Consider the following 20,427-nt stretch of genomic DNA (forward strand, 5'->3'; position numbering starts at 1 on the left):
TTCGGATCGGATCGGATCTGACATTGAACACCCCTACTCATACCTTACCTCTAGGTATCAAATAAAAGAAGATCTTTCATTCCTAAATGAAACCAAACACATGGTATTAAGTATCAAGTTCCAAACCCATACCACTTTGATTTCATTCCTGATTCCAAACCCATACCATTATATGAACCAAACACCCCCTTAAGACCCTTTATTGGAATCAAAGTACCACGCACAAACTTAGTACCTAACCATTGATGCTACGCATTGAAATTAGGTTTGACGCTACAAGTTAGACATGGCAGAGAGCCAGAGAGGTGATGTAATTAGATATTAGTACGATTGTTCTAAAAGAAAAAAAACTCAAAGAACAATATAAGCTATATGGGCCTGTGACCCAAATTTGCAGCCTGCAGGTACCAAATGTTATCTAGTCGGGTTATGGATCAAATATTTTACTACTTCTCAAAGCAGGTACCTAGTATTGACTATTGAGTATCTTTAAATTACATCCTACCACTTCTTAACTCCATAACGTCTAATTGTTTTGTTTTTGTCATATCTTCTTACCGTGTGTTTGGTTCATTTTTAGTAAATGAAAGGAAGAGAAGGTGAGGAATCAGAGGAGAGAGAAAAGAGTGTGGAATTTTATAATGAATGTCATGTCATCTTTTTCTTTTGGGAAATTTCCTCAGGTACCCCTGAGGTTTGACGTAATTCCCAAATTACCCCTCACATTTGGGGAATTCCTCAGATACCCCCGAGGTTTGTGTTTGGGTCTAAAATACCCTTACTCTTGACGGAACCCTAACGCCGTTAACTTTTTTTTCTCTCTTTCTTCAGTTTCTCTCCTTCCTCCCACCCTCCTCCATGGATGAACCTCCAAGCTTTCTCTCCATCCCCCACCATCCCCCACCATCCTCCAAACTTTCCCCAATTTAATTTTCTTCAAATAAAATAATAAAAACAAAATTGAAGGAGGAAGAGGAGCAGCCACCGTGGCTGCTCCGATGGTCGGCCATAAGCCGGGGAGGGGAAGTGATGCAGACTGCCGGTCGGTGAGCAGTCGAGTCGACGAAGAAGGTGGTTGTAACAGCCACCACGTGACGCACACCGCGAAGCAGCTTCATGCTGCTGGCTGGCGCTGGTACTTTGCTGCCGGCGTTGGCTCGCGATACCGGCAAGGTGCCGGTAAATTTATCTGAAGGGGTGGCCGGAATTTTGGGCCGGCGAGATGCAAGCTGTTTCGCGTGAAAGCAGCCTTGTACTGCTAATTACTTCACGTGATTTTTCAAAGTTTTAAAAATAAAAAAAAAATTTGGAAAAAGTTCCTTAAAATCTGCCATGATTCATGGGCAGTTACAAATTTCTGGAAAAGGTTAGGGCTTTAGAGTGGGGTGGGAGGAGAGAGAAAGCTTGGAGGTTCATCCATGGAGGAGGGTGGGAGGAAGGAGAGAAACTGAAGAAAGAGAGAAAAAAAAAGTTAACGGCGTTAGGGTTCCGTCAAGAGTAAGGGTATTTTAGACCCAAACACAAACCTCAGGGGTATCTGAGGAATTTCCCAAATGTGAGGGGTAATTTGGGAATTACGTCAAACCTCAGGGGTACCTGAGGAAATTTCCCTTTTCTTTTTAACTAATGCCATGTCACATTTTTCTTTTATTTTTGGGGCTGATAACGGTACAAACCAAAGTTCAGTACCTTAAGTTAACAGACATCCATTTTGAGTACTCTAACTGGAACTTTGAAAAGTTCAGTACTCTAACTGAAACTTTTTCTAAAGTTCAGTACCCTCTAGTATCCTTAACTCTTTTTACTACCCTCCATCACTAGTTTTTTTTTTTCTTTTTTGAAGGTTTTTCCATTATTCTTTACCCTTCTTTTCATTTCATCTCTTTTCTTCTTGATCTCAATTGTGAATCTTTGTAGGGGCTCAAAAAATGATAAAACGACGTAGTTTAGAAAGGAGGAAGATCTAATCTCTATTCTCTATAAGAATCTAGAAGACCACGAAAGTATTTTCACCCAAACGACTATGCATCAACGAAAGTTGGTACAAAACCCTTTCTAAAAACCCCAATTATCCTTCAATTAGGTAATTTAAACTTGTTAGACTTTGATTATCCCTATTTTCTTGTAGATCGACCATTGACTTGGCTTTACTATATTCTTAGGACGTGTTTTTTAGAAGTTATAAATATAGTGTGAAGAGTGGTTGTGCCTTATAATGACACAGTAAAAACCTCTTATCAACATTATGAAAAATTTGAATATTATAAAAAGTTCAGTTCTTGATAGTTTTTCAAGATCCAATTATTCTTCAAAGAAGCTCTCTAAAAGAATTAATTAGGGCGGAGGAAGTGAAGGTATGGAAAAAATAGTGGAGGCATTAGAAATGGAAGAGAGATGCTGGATGATGAATTTTTGAATTATATTAAAACTTATTAGAACTTAGATAAATTTATTAGAACAAAACTATTTTATTTAAGGTGAAGTGAACACACGCAATATTGATATTTGCACATTCGCTAGGGGAGCACCTTAGCTTAATCCAAACTTAGAATTAGAGAGAATATTCTAAAATCATCTCAATATAAAAGAAATAACAAAATTATGTTGTCTTGTTTGATTCGTCTCAATGAGTACTGAATTTATATTCAATTATTATAATTTATATTTATATGCAATGAATTTCTTCCAAAAAAAAAAAAAGATATGCAATGAATATATAATCACATAAGTGAATTCCTCTCAAAAAAAATAATCACAGAAGTAAATTGATAAGTGTGCCAGTCAAAACAAGAAAAACAAAAAAGAACGAAAAAAGTGTATTTGATAAGGTAAAAAAAAAACACACTAAGGGTATGAATATTGGTAGTCTTAAGCAAAGACTATGCAATAATGTTGAAAGAAAAATATGGAAGTCTTGGAGTGAGTTTGATGATCAAAGACTCCATTCAAGACTATGACATGTAAGGAGTTAAATTTCTAGCCACTTAAAAGTTGACATTTGTCTTTTTTTAAAAAGAAAATCAATTTAAAACATAGTATGTGGAAAATTGAGGGATAAAATATAGAATTATAATAAATCTGGAGTAAGGATAGGAGTTAGCTTAAGTGGGTAGAGCGCTCCTCCTTAGCCCCTGAGGTCAGAGGTTTCCTAATGTGACGTAATCTAAAGTTTAAAGTTGAGTCTAAGTTGATGTTTGCACATTCGCTAGGTTCACACATTAACTCCAAACTTACACTTCTATCATAAATAAACTACAGGGAGGGGAGACCATCACTAGTGATGAAAGAAGTGTGATCAATCTATCCATATAAAAAAAACATGCAATATTTAAAGAAAAAGCAAATATTCAAAATACAATTTTCCTAATTTTTTTCCCCTTCTTTTCCGCAAATTAGATCATGCACCGAGGTGCAGGATGAGCATCCTGCACCTCAGTCAAAACGGTGCCGTTTTGTGTGTTTGAGGAGGGGCCAAAATTTGGCTTTTTGGCGCCTTTTGTGAAATGGGCCAGCTTGGGTTATGTCATGCAAAGTCATGCTGTACTTTGTAATCAATCAATCATTCTCTCTCTTTCTCTCTCATTAATTTTAGAAGAAGCAATTTAAATCTCTCTCAATTTTTTTCTTCTTCACTGATTTTCTCCATTAGTTTCATAATTTTCTTTTATGTTTTTTTACCAAAAGATTTAGATTGTTGGATTTTCGGTTTTGCATTTTATAAATCTTTACAAGTTTCATGGTACATAAGTTGGAAAATGGAGGATATAACTGAAAATGATGAAGTTTCAGTAGACAATATTGGTCTTCATAATGCAATGGAAGATTTAAGGAATGAAGGAGAAAGGGAAGAAGATGAAGTAGCTAAGGAGAATGGTATTTAGCTACGAATTTTTTTTCTAATGTACAAATGCGTGTTGGATGATGTGCAAGAGTATAGGAGTGTACAGTTGGGCATTTTCAATGTTCAAAGTGTTGACTTTTAATGTACAATATTATTTTATGTTTTTAGTTAGATACGTCAGATATCCCATGAAATGTCATTTTGCGCAGACAATTTTTTACTTTGGTAATTACATAAGTCAGTCATTCACTTTGTCTCTCATTTATTGTGGTAGAAACAATTGAATGTCTCTCATTTATTTTTCATTTATTGTTGTAAAAACAATTGAATGTCTCTCATTTATTTTTCATTTATTGTGTTCTTCATTGAAGTCTCCCTTATTTTCATGTATGTCTGTCATAAATTCCGGGAAGTTGAAATTATGTATGTATTCCTGTTTTGCATATGTAAATGTGTGATGTGTTTAATGTTACTCACTTTGACGATTAGAAGATAACTAGAAATATACATTTAGGGTATTCCAGTGATCATATCAATGGCAGCCAATGTACATACGTTTATATGTGGGGTAGTATTATGTTGTTGGTGTGTAATAATGCAAATTGTACATGTTGTTATGTTATAATTGTTACTTTATTTGTCTATAGAATACGTTGAGTGCGAGACATCTGAATTGATACACAAAGAGGTGGTTAATGATGAAGAAGCTTACAAGTTATACAATGACCATGCATTTAAATGCGGATTTGGTATCCGTAGGGGAAAAGTGTGTTGGAGATATGATACGAAGACCATCAGGCAACGTTTTTTGGTTTGTAGTCGTGCAGGATTGAAAGACATAAATAGTGGTGTGCCTAAGGTATGTGTTATGTTTGTTTTTAATATAAGTCATGATAATGTGTACATTAATTTGATATATTAGTGTTGGGGGGTTGTGATGATCATTAATTCAAAGCTAATGTTCACTGGAGTTTACTTGAGGGATTTGGTATATATAGTGATGATCATTATATGTAGGTCATGATATTAGTAAACATTAGGTAGTGATTTCAAATGATTGTAAAAATATTGGGTTAAGATGTATATTGGGCTAAATATATATAATAGTGTTGTGGAATGGTAATGATCATAACTGGAAACGAAATGTTCAATGGAGTATACTTGATGTTCTTTTTTGGCACAGGCATATACTAAGCTTGATCAACGGTGTGGATGTAAAGCGTACATTCAATTTGATGTATCCAAAGAGTCTGGACTTTTCATTGTTACTAAGCACCATATGATTCACAATCACCCCATGGTGCCAGTAATACAAAGACATTTAATTAGATCTCATAGGAAAGTCACTGTTGAACAATTGCACATGATTAATAATTTGAGAAGTTGTGGTGTTGGGGTTGCTGAAGCTGTGCGTGTATTGAGGAAGGAAGCTGGGGGATCTGCCAATCTTGGGTTTGCGCACAGGGATGCTTATGATGCAGTTGCTGCTCAAAGAAAGAAAGAACTTGATGGTTGTGACAGTAACCAGTTAATTAAGAACTTTTCACAAAGGCAAGCAGTGGAATGTGATTTTTACTATGACGTTCGACTAGATGCTATTGGCCACTTAATAAGTTTTTTTTGGAGAGATGGAAGAATGAAAAGGGATTATGAAGTGTTTGGAGATTTGGTTGTTCATGATACGACGTACCGAACGAATAAGTATGGGATGATTTGCGGTCCGTTTGTTGGGATGAACCATCACCAAAGGAATGTGATGTTTGGAGTTGGTTTCCTACTAAATGAAGACACCGATTCGTTTGTGTGGTTGTTTGAGTCTTTTTTGAAAAGTATGGGAGGTAGGTCGCCTATAACCATAATGACTGACCAAGATGCCGCCATGGCGAAGGCTATAAGCATTGTCTTTCCCAATGTTATACATCGTCTTTGTATATGGCACATAGGGAAAAATTCCATCAACAATATAAAAGGCTTGAGGGGGAAGGCTGGATTTGTGGATCTATTCAATTATGTTTTAAAACATTGTGAGACCAAGAGTGAGTTCAAGCACTATTGGACAAGGTAAAGTAGTTTTATTTGTTGAATTGGTGTTATATTGTTCATTGTTGTCAGTCAATGTTCACTGCATAATAGTTTTGTGTTCATTTGGTGGTTTGTTGATCAATGATATTTTTGTTGATTAAATTAACAAAGTAATGTTCATAGTGGCAAACTTAATGTACAAGTTGTTAAATGACAATGTACAGTAAGTAGTTGATAGTAATTATGATATTGTAGCTCAGTAAATGTCATGATGTAATGTACATAATATATGTGTATGATTAGAAATCTATGTTCACTGAATGAAATGCAATGTTCATTGAAATAAAGCGTATGCTCACTGGATATATAACAGTTGTTCTCTGTATTATGTATGCAGTATGACTACCAAGTACAAGTGTGCTGCATGTCCTTGGTTGATGAGGTTGTATAAGTTAAGGAAGATGTGGTGTCCTGTCTACTCCAAGGATTACTTCTCGGGGGGGTGCTGTCATCTCAAAGAAGTGAAACCACAAACCATTCTTTGAATCAAAGGCTCCATAGAATGCAAGGCCTTTGCGATTTCTACAAGGTGTTTATAGATGTTGTTGAGGAGTGGAGGGATAGGGAGAATGGTGAAGATTACAATGCACTTAATGGCAACAAACATCTAGCATTTGTAGATGTTAAGTTACTCAATGAGGCAAAAAAGATATACACTGTGGCTGTTTATCTGACATTCGAGGAAAATTTCATTAGAGGTGCGTCATTTTGCCAGAAACTAGTCAAGTATGATCCCCCTATTTTGAATACCATGTAGGTCGCACTGAGAAATAATACTTAATGCATCTTGTTAGATTTGACCAAGAAAATATGACAATTGATTGTACATGTAAGTATTTCACTGAGATGGGTCTATTATGTTCGCATTCATTGAGGATTTTCCACATTCATAATGTTGAAAATATCCCCGAAAGATACATTTTGGGTAGATGGGCAAAACATGCTATGTGTACAAGAGTTGACGATGACGTGGGCAAGGATGTAAACATTGTTCAAGCGTCGGTGTGGCGTGTTCAAACTACTAGGGATGCTTTAGCAATAATCAATTCAACCCAACATGACATAGCTGCTAGGAAGGTTGTGGAAAATGCTTTAAGTGATTTGAAGTCAAAGGTTGTGTTGCTTATTGGGAAGGTTGATGAATCTATCACAATTGATGAAGTGACAAATTTGCTATATCCTGTTGTGAAAGACCCACCTAAAAAGAGGAAGAAAGGAGCTAGGAATGTAAGGTTGAAGAGCACTGTGGAAAAACAGGTTAATAGGTTAAGAGGGTGGAAGAAAACTGCTGAGAAAGCTGCATTGAGGAACAAGGCAAAAGCGCAAAAATCTGTCCAGGTACTATTTGTACATTGCAGTTGCACAAATGTTCATCGGTTATAGTCGCATGTTCATTATCTAGTTATTTGGATAGTAGGATAATATGATGCATATTTTTTGCGTGCATAGTTATTTTTTTGTATTGATGTACACTGGTATTATGTGTGTTCATCTGTTATTGGTACATGTTCATTGTATGATTGTATGTATAGTTTGATACGAGCATGGCATATTTGAGTGGACATGCTAACAAGATATATATGGTATATATGGGGATGTTCAATGTGTCTTGGTGACATTGTCCAATAAGTATATTTTGAATGTTCATTGTCATTAAATGTTAATTAATTTATAATTAGTTTTAGTCAGCTAACATTGGCTAATACAGGAATACATTGATATACCTGAAGAGTGTAATGTAGCTCACTCACACACAACAAGTCTCTTCTTGATGTGTATGGACCTGACGATTATTTCCATATTAACCACATCCCTGGGGAAGGTAGTAATGTTGAGCAGCCGCATCATAAAGCCGCTTTGGAAGCCTACCATGAATATTCTGAGAAGCTTTTTGGTAATTGAGAATCGATATTTATTGTCAGCTAACATGAATATTTTGATGAGCTCTTTTGGGGGAATGAAACGTAGTCCACAGTGAATGAGTTGTTGATACACTATTTATTTTTTGTAATTCATGTAGCTCATTCACATTGTACTTTGTCCAAAACACCCAAAAACGTGCTTGTAATTCTTCTAGTAAAGAGGTATGTAATTCCTCTTTATATAATTCCTCTTGAAAGAATATTTTGATAATACAATGCTTATAAATCTTATATATGTTAATTTTAGGTAGTGAACATGAAAGAATTGATAATGTACATGATAAAAATATGAGTAAAGAGGTTTTTATTTGAAGAAATGCTTGAATATGCGTATAATTACGATTGAATGTGTAAGGAAATTGAGTGAACATGTAAGGAATAGCAATGTGCAAATCACACATGTGATAGTATATGTGGCAAATATATTGAAGTTAGCAGATACAAACATTGGAATGTTTACCTGCGCAAAAGTCAGTAGGTCTTGCTATACAAAAGTATTATAGAGAAGAAGTATCAAGCAACGGTATTGTATTGCTAATACAAAAGTATTACTAGAAATGTCTGGGGGGGATCATAAGTTTTGTTTAGTTCAACAAAAAGCGAGCATTACAAATGTCTGATAAAAGCGCGGAGGTGAAGCTATGTGTCCTTGGACTTCCCTTTAGCATGCGCCTTGGCACGATCAGCAACCCACGAAACACGGGTGTTGACTATGGTCATGAGAATGTCAATGCAGTACTGAATTCTCAGTTGCTTGATCATGTCAAACTGGGGACAAATTAATTGTGTGAGGGCTTGAAATATGAGTAATATAATGCAGTTCTACCAAACTTGCAGTGAATATTATTGTAAAAGCAATGTACATGTCACAAGGCATACAAACAACATCAAAGCAAGAAGAATGTACATGTGAATGACATACAATGAACATAAACTGTATTACAATGTACATGTATATGACATACAATGAACATAAAACTTTAATGTACATGAACTAGACATGTAATGATCATCATTGTAAAAGCAATGTACATGTCACTAGGCATACAAGCAACATCAAAGTAAGAACAATGTACATGTATATGACATACAATGAACAGAAACCTTATTACATTGTACATGTGTGAAAGTTAAAAAGTAGTAAACATGAACCTTGTATGACATACAATGAACATAAGGCATGTGTGGGAGTTAACAAGCAGTGAACATAATATAAACCTTTAATGTACATGAACCAGACATGTAATGATCATCATTGTAAAAGCAATGTACATGTCACTAGGCATACAAGCAACATCATGTAAGAACAATGTACATGTATATGACATACAATGAACAGAAACCTTATTACAATGTACATGTGTGAAAGTTAAAAAGTAGTAAACATGAACCTTGTATGACATATAATGAACATAAGGCATGTGTGGGAGTTAACAAGCAGCGAACATAATATAAACCTTTAATGTACATGAACCAGACATGTAATGATCATCATTGTAAAAGCAATGTACATGTCACTAGGCATATAAGCAACATCAAAGTAAGAACAATGTACATGTATATGACATACAATGAACATAAACCTTATTACAATGTACATGTGTGAAAGTTAACAAGTAGTAAACATGAACCTTGTATGACATTCAATGAACATAAGGCATGTGTGGAAGTTAACAAGCAGTGAACATAATATAAACTTTTAATGTACATGAACCAGATATGCAATGATCATCTAAGTAAATACAATTTCGATGTAAAAGACATGCAGTGGATATGAACATATTAAGAAGTATATTTTGTGTGAACAATGAAGACATATGTAGACAAATAATTTCTTACATTATCAGCTGTGAGGCCAGTTTCAAAGTTGTCTTCCCATTCGCCGTTGTATTTTTCCATATGGCGCATCGCATAAATGCCACAGTCATAAGTGTTGACGTTTGTTCTCCGTGGCATTTCCACTATGCGAGGTCTTAGAGGGCTGCTTATCATGTTGTAGCCCAGGGATACCAGGAACCTACCATAAGCAATTGCCTGCACACAAGCAGTAGGTGAGAATGCTGCAAAAACATGAGTCAGTGCTTGAGTTAAGTGGTGGGAACTTACAATTTTAGCTGGGTAGTCTTTATACTTGTCGTGAATGGAGACATTTTCTGGTAAAATTTTGTTGTCAAGTATATCCAAAGTCATCTTGTTGAAGTTTAAGCAAAAGACATAGAAGTGGTCTGATGCGCACACAGGGAAGAAAACCTGCGACATAAGAATGTACAATAAACAGCATCCAAAGAACAATCAGTATAAGGATAATGTACAATGTTCAGTTACCAATATCGGAGTAGAGAATACTGGTGAGAGTAATGTACATGTGGATAAATACAATGTCCAATTAAGTAAGTCACAATGTACAGCATAACATGTGAATGAGCAGGGAAGTGGACATGTATGGGAGAAAAATAGATAAGTAAATAATTCACAGACATGAGAGTAATGACAGAGTAATGTACATATGGGGAAATAGAATGTACAAGTGAGAAATGACAATGTACAGCAAGCAGTTTACATTATTGGAACAGGGAAGATAACATGTAAGACAGGTGCTGAACCATAGTGATCAATGATGCGAATGTCAATGTACAACAAGTAATTGAGGTGATATATTCACAGATGTGTGAAAAGCAATGTACATATAGACAAAACCAGCGAACATTGTAGGATACGAAAATGTACATACTACTATGTGGCAATGTAGAGTAAAACACAATGACAGTTATGAAAGAGCTTACCAAGTCAAATTGGTTGACATTTGTAATGCCCTGGTCTCTGCACTCATAGGTGAGCCTTTCAACAAATTGCTCCATCCTTGTATTCTCAGTGAGCCTTGCAATCTTTCTATCTTCTTGCTCTTGCTCAGGGGTGCTCGGGGGAGGATTTGAAGCATTGGGGAACAATAAGTGCTAATAAAAAAAAAATACAAGTTTATAAAAATATTTGTTAATACATAATAGATAGAACAAGTATATTAAAAAAAATAAGAAATAAATGAAAGTGATGTACATGTGCTATGGTTGAGAAGAAAAGTCGTTGAGTTGAGCCGGCCATTCGATCCGAGTTCCTTTGGTTGAGGATACGTGCCCATGCATCAAGGAAGCCGTTCCAAATTTCGACGTCGTTCCCCAAAGTAAGGAACTGGGATCTGTTGAGGAATGTGTCACCGTCATCGTAGAGCAAGTCCCTGAGGTTGATCAATAATTCAGTACAAGGAAATTATACCAATGGTTTAATATTAGTAGATCATAGAGAAAATAAATCCAATGTACATCATATATCAGTAGTTGTATACTAGCCAGTGTACATTGAAGTCAAAAATATGCAATGTACATCCGAAGGTATACAATGTACATTACAGAATAACAGAAAGTACATGAAATCATTTTTGTAAGTGGGTTGTGGATATTAGCCAAAGTAAATCAGTCAAAAGGAAGTAGTTTGGCAAGTAGTTTATAACTTACTCATTATCTCCAGCATCAAAAGCAAAGTCTGCCAAGTAGGTGTTGTCTATTTGTCGCTTTCCTCTTTTCTCTTCTATTAGGTGGGAGTACTTGACCAAATATGGGGATCGGAATATTGCGGGTTTGATGATTGTGCGGCGTGGCCTTGAGGCTTCTTCATTTCTAGATTATGCATATTCAAACAGAAGAGATACGAGGGATGATGAGTTAATTGGGGTGCAAGTAAATTGAACTTGGTACTGTACAAGAGATACAAGGGAATATGAGTTACCGAGGTGGGGGGGAATGATCTTCTGACCCTGACTCGTCACTTCTTTGATAAAGAAACACATGTAGTAGAAGTTATGATGTGGCAAGGAAGAACGTATGACGTGGCATTGGAAAATGTTAACAAATGCATACCTCATTGAACTACTCAGAAGCGAGTCAGCTGGATAATCCTCCAGTCGCAGTGGATCATCATACAGAACACTATGGGTTTAAAATTAGCAATGACCAAGAGAACCCATACTAACACACTAAGCATTGTACAGTGATCAACCTTAATAATCTAATGAACATGAAGGGAAGGTCAATGTACAACACTATATGATTAGTAGATTTTCGGGACAAGAGAATTGATCACAGTGATCATTAAAACCAACACAATGTATAGTAGGAAGGGTACATTGATCAAATAAGTTGATCATATGCCCCTGTTGAGCAACCACAATTCACCATTCTTGTGTGAGGTGATAGTAAGTAGTACAATGAACAACCAAGGTAACAAAGTCAACATCATGGGAAGTTAAATGTACAACATAAGATTATGATTATAATACAGAACATCAGTAAGCAAGATGATCAACCAAGATATTTGTGATCATTAGTAACCAACACAATGTACAACAGGAGATGCAGTTAGCATACAGCCCAGTGAACAACCACAGTAAGCCAATGAACACAATATAATAGAAGAATGTACAATTCCAAGCAAATTTCAAATGAACAATTATATACCTTTCATGTGATTGGATGTGAGGCTGTTGTGTAATTTCATCTACTTCAGCGTTGGAACTGGTGTAAATTCAATCATAAATAAATTAAAAATCACTGGGATATGTTTACTTAGAAAAACACTCACACAAAGGAAATAGTCATGGAACAAAGTAACTAGTTCATGTTAGGAAATTAGTAAAATCCGGGGACAATGAGTCAAGTGAACAGTAGGAAAATTAGTCCACATAGGGATTACCCCATAGGCGGATCAGTGTTAGACTTGCTGGTGTGGAAGAGTTTATCAACATGTATGTCGTCGTGATCTTTAAAAATATCAGCCAGTGATAGGATTGGGGAAAATGATGAAGATGGTTGATCTTGTCGCGCTGATGGCCTCCCGACACCCAACTCCAAGTCCAGGTTGAAACTTGGGGCCTCAATATCACATACTGGTTCTTTTGGCTTCAGACGTGATTGTACAGCTTGGTCCACAATTTCCCAAAGCTGTGATGAGAGGAAGAAAGCGCTGTCTTGACTCATAATGGAGGGATTGTCTTGATCATTGAGAGGGGGGGGAGGAGGATGGTTTGGTGGTTGTGCGGCATTCTCGTAGCGAGTGCAAATCGCCTGAAGAATGGTTGGAGCAAAGCTGCTGACCATGGGATCACCAGTGAGTTGCGGGCCTTGGTTGAGTAATGCCGTCAACTCAATGAGATTTGCCGTGAACTTGGAACAAACATTCATTAAGTTTGATTTCCAAGTCTGAAAAAAGATAAGGAAACGTTAGAATACTGAAAAACTGTGATAAATATGTAAGATGTAGAGTTGGTACTAATGAAAGGGCCCACCTCAAGGTCAGTGGGTGGTTGTTGGTGCTGTTCATGGTGTGGTTGTTGTTGTTGTCTGTGTTGTTGCTGCTGGTAATGAAAAAAGCCATTGTACAATCCATTAATACACAATGTACAAACAGTAGAAACCTAATGTACAATATAGGGATGGCAATGTACAAATATAACAGAGTGTATATTGTTGAATGTACACGCAGGTGGTACCGAATGTACACTAGTACCCAATGTACACTAGAAGGAAGGTAATGTACAAATATATATGTAGTGTATAGTTCAGAACAGAAGGCAGCATTAGTATTCAGTCAGAAGGCATTACCTGTTGCTGTTCATCTTGTTGGTGTTGTTGGTGTCGTTGGTGGTGTTGTTGTTGATCACGTTGCTGCTGAAGTTAAGAAGTCAAATATTGTAAGTAAAACAAGGTTATGTACATTATAACAATCACAATGCAGAACAAGGTTATGTACAATATACAATCCATTTGTTAACAATGTACAATAAAGGCAATGTACACTACAAGGAAAGTAATGTACAAATATATATATAATGGTTAGTGCACAACATAAGGCAGAATTATTATTCAGTCAGAAGGCATTACTTGTTGTTGATCATCTTGTTGTTGTTGTTGTTCATCTTGTTGTTGTTGTTGTTGATCTTGTTGTTGTTGGTTTTGCTGGTGAAGTAGAGTATTGTTAGGACAATGTACAATTAAAAACAACACAATTTGAATGGGAGCAGAGAGGATGCATTACTTGTTGTTGTTGTTCATCATCTTGCTGCCCGTGCATGGGAGCAGGGATCCTTGGCAGAACAGTCCCCATGCCAAGTCCCGACCGGAACTCGTAAGAAATCCTGCTGCGGATAATTTCCCGCTTCCATACAGAGAGGAGCGGGAATGCACGGGGAGGCTTGTGGAGTTCTTTCTGTAGACGGTCGAAATAGCAGACCTAGAAAATAGTAGAAGTATAAATGTTTGAACTGCACCAATTAAATGATTACTGGAGTATATAAGACAACTGACATCCGAATGTACATGAAAGTAGATGTACATTAAAAGAGCGGTTGCCCACAGTGAACAATAAAATAGTTGACAAATGAACAAGAAAGCAAACAACAATGTACAACAAGTAGATGTGCACAGTAATGTACAATGGGATAATTAAAGTGAACAATAATTATGTACAATCAAATGGGATCAGTATAGTAATTGAAACAAAAACAATGTACAATTAAGGGGGAAAACATTGAACAATCAGGTAAATCACAATGTACAAGTAAGGGACGTTGTAGGGTATAATAAGATTCATGGCACTGTACAAGGAACAGTTAGGTGAACAAGTATGATTAATGTTCAGATTAATGTACAATAGGATAATAACAGTGAACAATTAGTTATGAAGCAATGTACATATGTAAAATTTCAATTTTTTTTTTTAGTGGGATATTGTGTACCTGTAAAAAAGGCAGAGGACCAGCAAAGAATCTAGTGGTGTCCTCTTGCCAAGAACAAGCTGAATGAAGCAATGATTCAATGGTGTACTTGCACCAGTTGTAGTTTGGGATGTTGTTGACGTCAATGGTAGTTGACAAGAAACCTGTCAGAGGTTGGGGGTTGAGCGTTGATTTAATGCAGCAGTTAACGGCCACGACTAGGAAGGTCCTCTTCCAGTTGTCCGTTACTGGCACTGCGGCATCAGCAAGGTGCGTCGCCATCGTAGAAACGTATGGGGAACCCCTCTGGACGCCAACATATTCCCTCCACTCCTCCAGCATAAGCCTGTAGTCAGCAGCATCATTATCCTTGTTGTCATCAACCAACAAGCCTCCCAGTGGAATCCCATACACCAAGTGCACATCGATATCTCTGATTTCAATTTCCCTACCTCGGCGAAGCATGAGGGATCCACTACCAACAGAATATCTGCTAAGAAGCCTAGCACAGAAGATAGGGTCATTCTTTGGCATGTCTAATTCCAGTAGACCGCGAAGCCCATATCAATGATTGCTTGCCTCTTCTGTGGTTGATTAGCAATAGCAGCAAGGAAGGCTTTGAATGGAGCAGTACTTTGCCTGACTTTGACACAGGGCTCAGCAGGGGTTTTCGTTTTTTTTGGTGGGGGCTTCACATCAGGTGGTGAATCACTACATTGTACATGTGTAAAAAATACAGTGAACATTTAAGCAGAGTCCATTGTACACAGGTGGAAATGAGATTACAGGTCACAATGTACATACACCAATTACTAATGTACATGCGCATGGAAGACCAGTGAACATGCAATAGAATAATAATGTACATTAAAAAACACATATGTACCAAATCATCCTGACTAGGAATGTGACAACATAGTATTTATTCATTAAACATAATGTCCATGCATGTGTAACAATAAATTAATGTAGATTACAGTTCGGAATGTACATGCATAGGATACAAGTGCACGTTGAATCAGACTGTATAGGAATGTGTGAGAGTAAGTTAATGTACATGACGGTTCACAAGGTACATACACCCAATATTAATGTACATGCACATGGAAGACCAGTGAACATGCAATAGAACAATAATGTACATTAAAAAACACGTGTACCAAATCATACTGACTAGGAATATGTGACAACATAGTATTGTTCATTAGACTGAACAATATTGTTCATGCATAACAGCATAGACAGAATAGGAAGGTGTGAACATACAATTGTGTACTAATGTACATAAACCTAATATTAATGTACATGCGCAAGGAATACCAGTGAACATACAATTGTGTACTAATGTACAAACACATAACACATATGTACATGCACCCAATACAATTGTACATACAGAAGAATACAAGTGTACATGCATTGAGCACCTTACCTGGACTTAGTAGCTTTGTCCTTGCCCTTGCCTATTTTGATCTTGAGGGCCTGCTCTGGGGCTTTCCTCTTTCCAGACTTTCTTGGAGCTGCTTCAAGTGGGGCCTTGGAAGTTCTTTCAGGGATCTTTTCTTTCCCCTTTGCAGCCATTGTGATCTTTATTCTCTTGCTGGGTTGGGTGCTGCAAGATATAATTAGGTTAATATTTAGGCAGGTGTAAACATTGACATAAAATAACTGTATTGTATGGAGAACTTACGGCTGGGCATTTTTCCTCAACCTTGCCCTCAAAGTAGCAATTGGAACCCTGCACAACAATAATTAATGTAAATTATAGTAAGTGAAATGAACATGGAAAAAGTACTAATGATCAAATAATATATTTACATTGTACAGCAAGTACATATAATATAACATATTCCTTACTCTTCTTCATTTTCTGATTCATCTTCTGCAGGTATATTTACAGGACTGTGATGGGGTGATGATGGTTGTGAAATTGGTCTGTGAGTGACAGAGTCAGTAACTGGATAAATTAGTATTAGGTGAAAAGGAGACAATTGTAGAACGACTTACATCTCAGTATTTCTGGAATTGGGCCAGAATCATTAATTGGGGGCCTGCCATTGTACATCAAAAATACCCCAATGAACATTTGTGGGAATAGCAATATACATTATTCATTGATCATTATGAAATGACCAATGTACAAAACAAATGAACATGTATCTAATTACCAATGAACATGATTACATCTAATGAACACAAGTACAATTAGTATGTGGTGAAAATAAGACAATTTACCAATGTACAATAAACACAAGCACAACGACTTACATCTCATTATTTTGTGGAATGGGGCCAGATTCAGTAATTGGTGGCCTGGTATTGCACATCAAATATAACGAAGTGAACATTCATGAAATTACCAATGTACAATAAACAATGAACATGTATCCAATCTACCAATGAACATTATGACTTACAATGAACACAAGTGTAATATCAATGTACAAGTACTTACATATGAGGATTGAGTGGGATGTTCTGAGTTTCAGGAATAGTGGTGCTTGGATCAGTAATATGTGGCCTGGCATTGTACCAAAAAAATGCGACATACAAGTATAATATCAATGTAGGAGGAACAATTATGACATAAAATGATCATATGTATAATATCAATGTACAAGCACTTACATATCAGTGTTTGTTGGGATGTTCTCACTTCCAAGATTAGGGGGACTGATAATGAGATGAAAACGCAATGAACATTAGATGTAATATCAATGTACAATGAAGGCAATGAAGGCAATTATTACTTACATATAAGATGATATAAATGTACAATTGAGACAAAGCTGACAGAGTGTACAACAGAAATATGAACAGTGGGAATATGCACAGTGTGTACTTACTTCTCAGCAGTTGTGGGATCAGCACCCTTCTCAATAGTGGGCGTACTGGGGGGGCTGTCATTTTACATGGTCAGTTAGTTTTTCAACAAGCAAGCAAATAAGAATGTACAAACTATGCACCTTGGATAGAAGGTGGAGTTCTTATTGTAATATATACAAATGTACAAACATGAATAGACTAAAGTACATTGCATTTAGGGGAATGTACAACATAAATATGAATTAGTCAACTTACTTCTCAGCAGCGGTGGGATAATGTTCTGTGATAGGTATGGGGTCCTTCTCAGTGGTTTCCTTCTCAATAGGGGGCCTAGTGGTGGGGCTGTCATTGTACATGGTCAGTAGTTTTTGAACAAGCAAGCAAATAAGAATATACAAACTATGCACCTTGGATAGAAGGTGGAGTTCTTTTTGTAATATATACAAATGTACAAACATGAATAGAGTAAAGTACATTAAATATAGGAAAATGTACAACAATAATATGTAGACAAATGTTGATCAATGTACATATCAAGTATGAAGGAATGTACATTTCTATTCAGACATTGTACAACATGGCTTAATAGAACGTACTGGAGGGGACTGTCATTGTACATGCTCATTTAGTCTTTGAACAATCAAGCAAATAAGAATGTACAAACTATGCACCTTGGATAGAAGGTGGAGTTCTTTTTGTAATATATACAAATGTAGAAACATGAATAGAGTAAAGTACATTGCATTTAGGGGAATGTACAACATAAATATGAAGTAGTCAACTTACTTCTCAGCAGTGGTGGGATGATGTTCTTTGGTAGGTATGGGGTCCTTCTCAGTGGTTTCCTTCTCAATAGGGGGCCTAGTGGTGGGGCTGTCATTGTACATGGTCAGTAGTTTTTGAACAAGCAAGCAAATAAGAATGTACTAACTATGCACCTTGGATAGAAGGTGGAGTTCTTTTTGTAATATATAGCCAAAATTGTCAACAACTACCTAATATATATCACTTTTCATAAACAACTACCTAATATAAACTTTTTCTTATACAACTACCTAAGTTAATAATTCCGTCAACGTAACACTACCAAAAACGTTAAGTTTTGAAAATTCCGTCACATGTGGCCCACCTTTCCTAATTTCCCACCTTTTACTCTGCATTTCCCTCCTAAAACTATCTAATGCATTATAAAACCTCGAAAATCTGAGATTGTTGTCAACAGTGGGCGAAAATTCAAGATCCCCTCCTTTATTCACTGAAGGATTATAATTTTCAGGTAAGTTTCCCTTCGTTCCTTTACCTTTTGATATTAGGGTTTATGGAATTGTGTTTGTGGTCAAAAATTGAATGTCATTGTTGATATAATTGGGGAATTGTACTGATTTGAAATTAGGGTTTTTATAAATTGGGGATTTGTTAATTATGATAAATTTCTGTTTTTTTGGCTAATTATTTTTTAATTTGTTGGATTAAAGGAATGGGTAGCACATCAACAGGTTTGTCCAATAGAGTTCTTCCCAAAATTTGCAAATGTAAGATTGGTGTGGCAACTCTGACATCATGGACCAGCGATAATCCTGGGAGGAAATTTATAACTTGCAAGTTCTATGATCGCATTAGAAAAATCAGGCATGGCTGTGATGTGTGGGAGTGGGTTGATGAACATCAAGAGGAATGGCAAAGGGTGCTGATTAATCAACTGTTGTTGGAAAAGAAGCTGCTTGGTAGTGATATTGAAGTACTGAAAGCTGAGGTTCATAAACTGGAACAACAAAGGATGAAGCTTGCTAAGGAGAATGAGAGATTGGTGAAGAAACTGAAGGCAGGTAGCAGGGAGAAGAGAGGAAGTGAGAGTGGAAGGATTAACATTTTCTATGGGATTTGTTTGTTTTGTTTTCTGTAATTTGCTATGGATTATGATGAAGAAGTTTGATGTAGCAAATTAGGTAGGATTAATCAACTGTTGTACTAGGCATTTTATCAACTGTTGTGAACTTGGAATGGTTAATCAACTGTAATGGTTTCTTTTTCTTCAATGAGAAGTACTAAGTAGTAGTTTGTGTGAAAAGATTTAATTGTGAATTTGCATTGTTGTGCACATTAGATTACTCAAAAAAAATCCAACAATACAATAGGATAAGAAGCTTTAATTGTTAATGCTAAAAATTGCTCTTAACATACATTACATTAAGTTGTGTTCTTAGTCCAACAGTAGCCAAAACAAATGGCACAAATAGCCAAAAAATATTATTTCAGTAATCTTTGCAAATTACACTTGCCAAGCAGGCTTTTTAGCAGGCCCCTTTACAATTTTTTCTTTTTTTGGCTTCTTGACAGCTCCCTTTTTGGCAGAAACTTGTGAGGATTTTTCATCTTGTTGCTTCTCTTTACTTGGCTGCTTCTTCACCCTCTGCTGTCCACCTTGTACTTGATTTGATCCTTGGCTGCTTTGTGTCCAAGGTGGGATGGACTGGGCTACTTGGGCCACCTTGATGTTTGGTTGAACTGGGCTACTTGGGCCACCATGATGTTCCATCCCATGGGGTTACTAATGCATTCAGTTTCATAAACCTAACACAATAGCTAAACATATCAAACACAAACTGAAAAGTTCAAGTTTCTATAAAAACACATTCATAGGACAAGTATATTACCTTCCTTGTTACTCTGGCCTCCTTTCTACCCCTTTGAGCAACTGTCCAAGGATCCATGTTAAATGGTCTACCTCCCTTGGATTTTTCCTTTGGAGGAGCTGGAGGGTTGTTGCACTTGGTCCTGTAGTGGCCCAACTGACCACAATTACCACATTGGTTCTGCCTCTTAGGCCTCTTAACATAAGTGCTTTGCTTGTCTTGTTTTTCATCAGCTTCTTTTTTTCTTTTCTTAAGAGAAGGTCTGCCTGGCATCTTTCTGATTGGTGGAGGTAATGGATGAGGGAATTCAGTGGCTTTCCATTGATTCATTCCAGGCATAGGTTTTATATAAGGACCATA

The 20,427-nt window shown here is 36.6% G+C and overlaps 5 protein-coding genes across 6 annotated transcripts; 3 read left to right on the forward strand and 2 right to left on the reverse strand.

The window, feature by feature from the left end:
• The first annotated feature begins 3,755 nt into the window (after positions 1–3,755).
• On the forward strand, positions 3,756–6,647 carry LOC125495737 (protein FAR1-RELATED SEQUENCE 5-like). Its single transcript, XM_048640546.2, has 4 exons — positions 3,756–3,873; positions 4,489–4,700; positions 5,025–5,902; positions 6,261–6,647. The coding sequence occupies exons 1-4, from the start codon at positions 3,756–3,758 to the stop codon at positions 6,406–6,408; spliced, it is 1,356 nt and encodes a 451-aa protein (XP_048496503.2). The 3' UTR covers positions 6,409–6,647.
• Positions 6,648–6,701: 54 nt separating this feature from the next.
• LOC125496087 (uncharacterized) lies at positions 6,702–8,069 on the forward strand. The gene is made up of 2 exons (XM_048641581.2): positions 6,702–7,261; positions 7,632–8,069. Exons 1-2 carry the CDS (start codon positions 6,704–6,706, stop codon positions 7,899–7,901), a joined length of 828 nt encoding a protein of 275 aa, XP_048497538.2. The 5' UTR covers positions 6,702–6,703; the 3' UTR covers positions 7,902–8,069.
• A 2,313-nt stretch (positions 8,070–10,382) lies between these two features.
• Positions 10,383–11,761, reverse strand: LOC130590833 (uncharacterized). Its single transcript, XM_057393406.1, has 4 exons — positions 11,757–11,761; positions 11,355–11,516; positions 10,900–11,077; positions 10,383–10,799 (listed from the first exon to the last, which is right to left on the reverse strand). The coding sequence occupies exons 1-4, from the start codon at positions 11,759–11,761 to the stop codon at positions 10,407–10,409; spliced, it is 738 nt and encodes a 245-aa protein (XP_057249389.1). The 3' UTR covers positions 10,383–10,406.
• Positions 11,762–12,309: 548 nt separating this feature from the next.
• On the reverse strand, positions 12,310–16,561 carry LOC125495738 (uncharacterized). Of its 2 annotated transcripts, none has more exons than XM_057393278.1 (9): positions 16,466–16,561; positions 16,299–16,346; positions 16,041–16,220; positions 14,630–15,319; positions 13,930–14,124; positions 13,776–13,850; positions 13,497–13,559; positions 13,181–13,246; positions 12,310–13,094 (listed from the first exon to the last, which is right to left on the reverse strand). In XM_057393278.1, the coding sequence occupies exons 4-9, from the start codon at positions 15,140–15,142 to the stop codon at positions 12,585–12,587; spliced, it is 1,422 nt and encodes a 473-aa protein (XP_057249261.1). In that variant the 5' UTR covers positions 15,143–15,319; positions 16,041–16,220; positions 16,299–16,346; positions 16,466–16,561; the 3' UTR covers positions 12,310–12,584. The 2 variants fall into 2 exon arrangements, with proteins under 2 accessions (XP_057249261.1, XP_057249260.1); XM_057393277.1 differs by having other exon boundaries at positions 12,311–13,094; positions 13,497–13,562; positions 16,466–16,560.
• Positions 16,562–18,911: 2,350 nt separating this feature from the next.
• Positions 18,912–19,337, forward strand: LOC130590834 (uncharacterized). Its single transcript, XM_057393407.1, has one exon. The coding sequence runs from the start codon at positions 18,912–18,914 to the stop codon at positions 19,335–19,337; it is 426 nt and encodes a 141-aa protein (XP_057249390.1).
• The last annotated feature ends 1,090 nt before the right edge of the window (positions 19,338–20,427 follow it).

The sequence above is a fragment of the Beta vulgaris genome, chromosome 3 (genome assembly GCF_026745355.1).
Source record: "Beta vulgaris subsp. vulgaris cultivar EL10 chromosome 3, EL10.2, whole genome shotgun sequence".
Lineage (NCBI taxonomy): Eukaryota > Viridiplantae > Streptophyta > Magnoliopsida > Caryophyllales > Amaranthaceae > Beta > Beta vulgaris.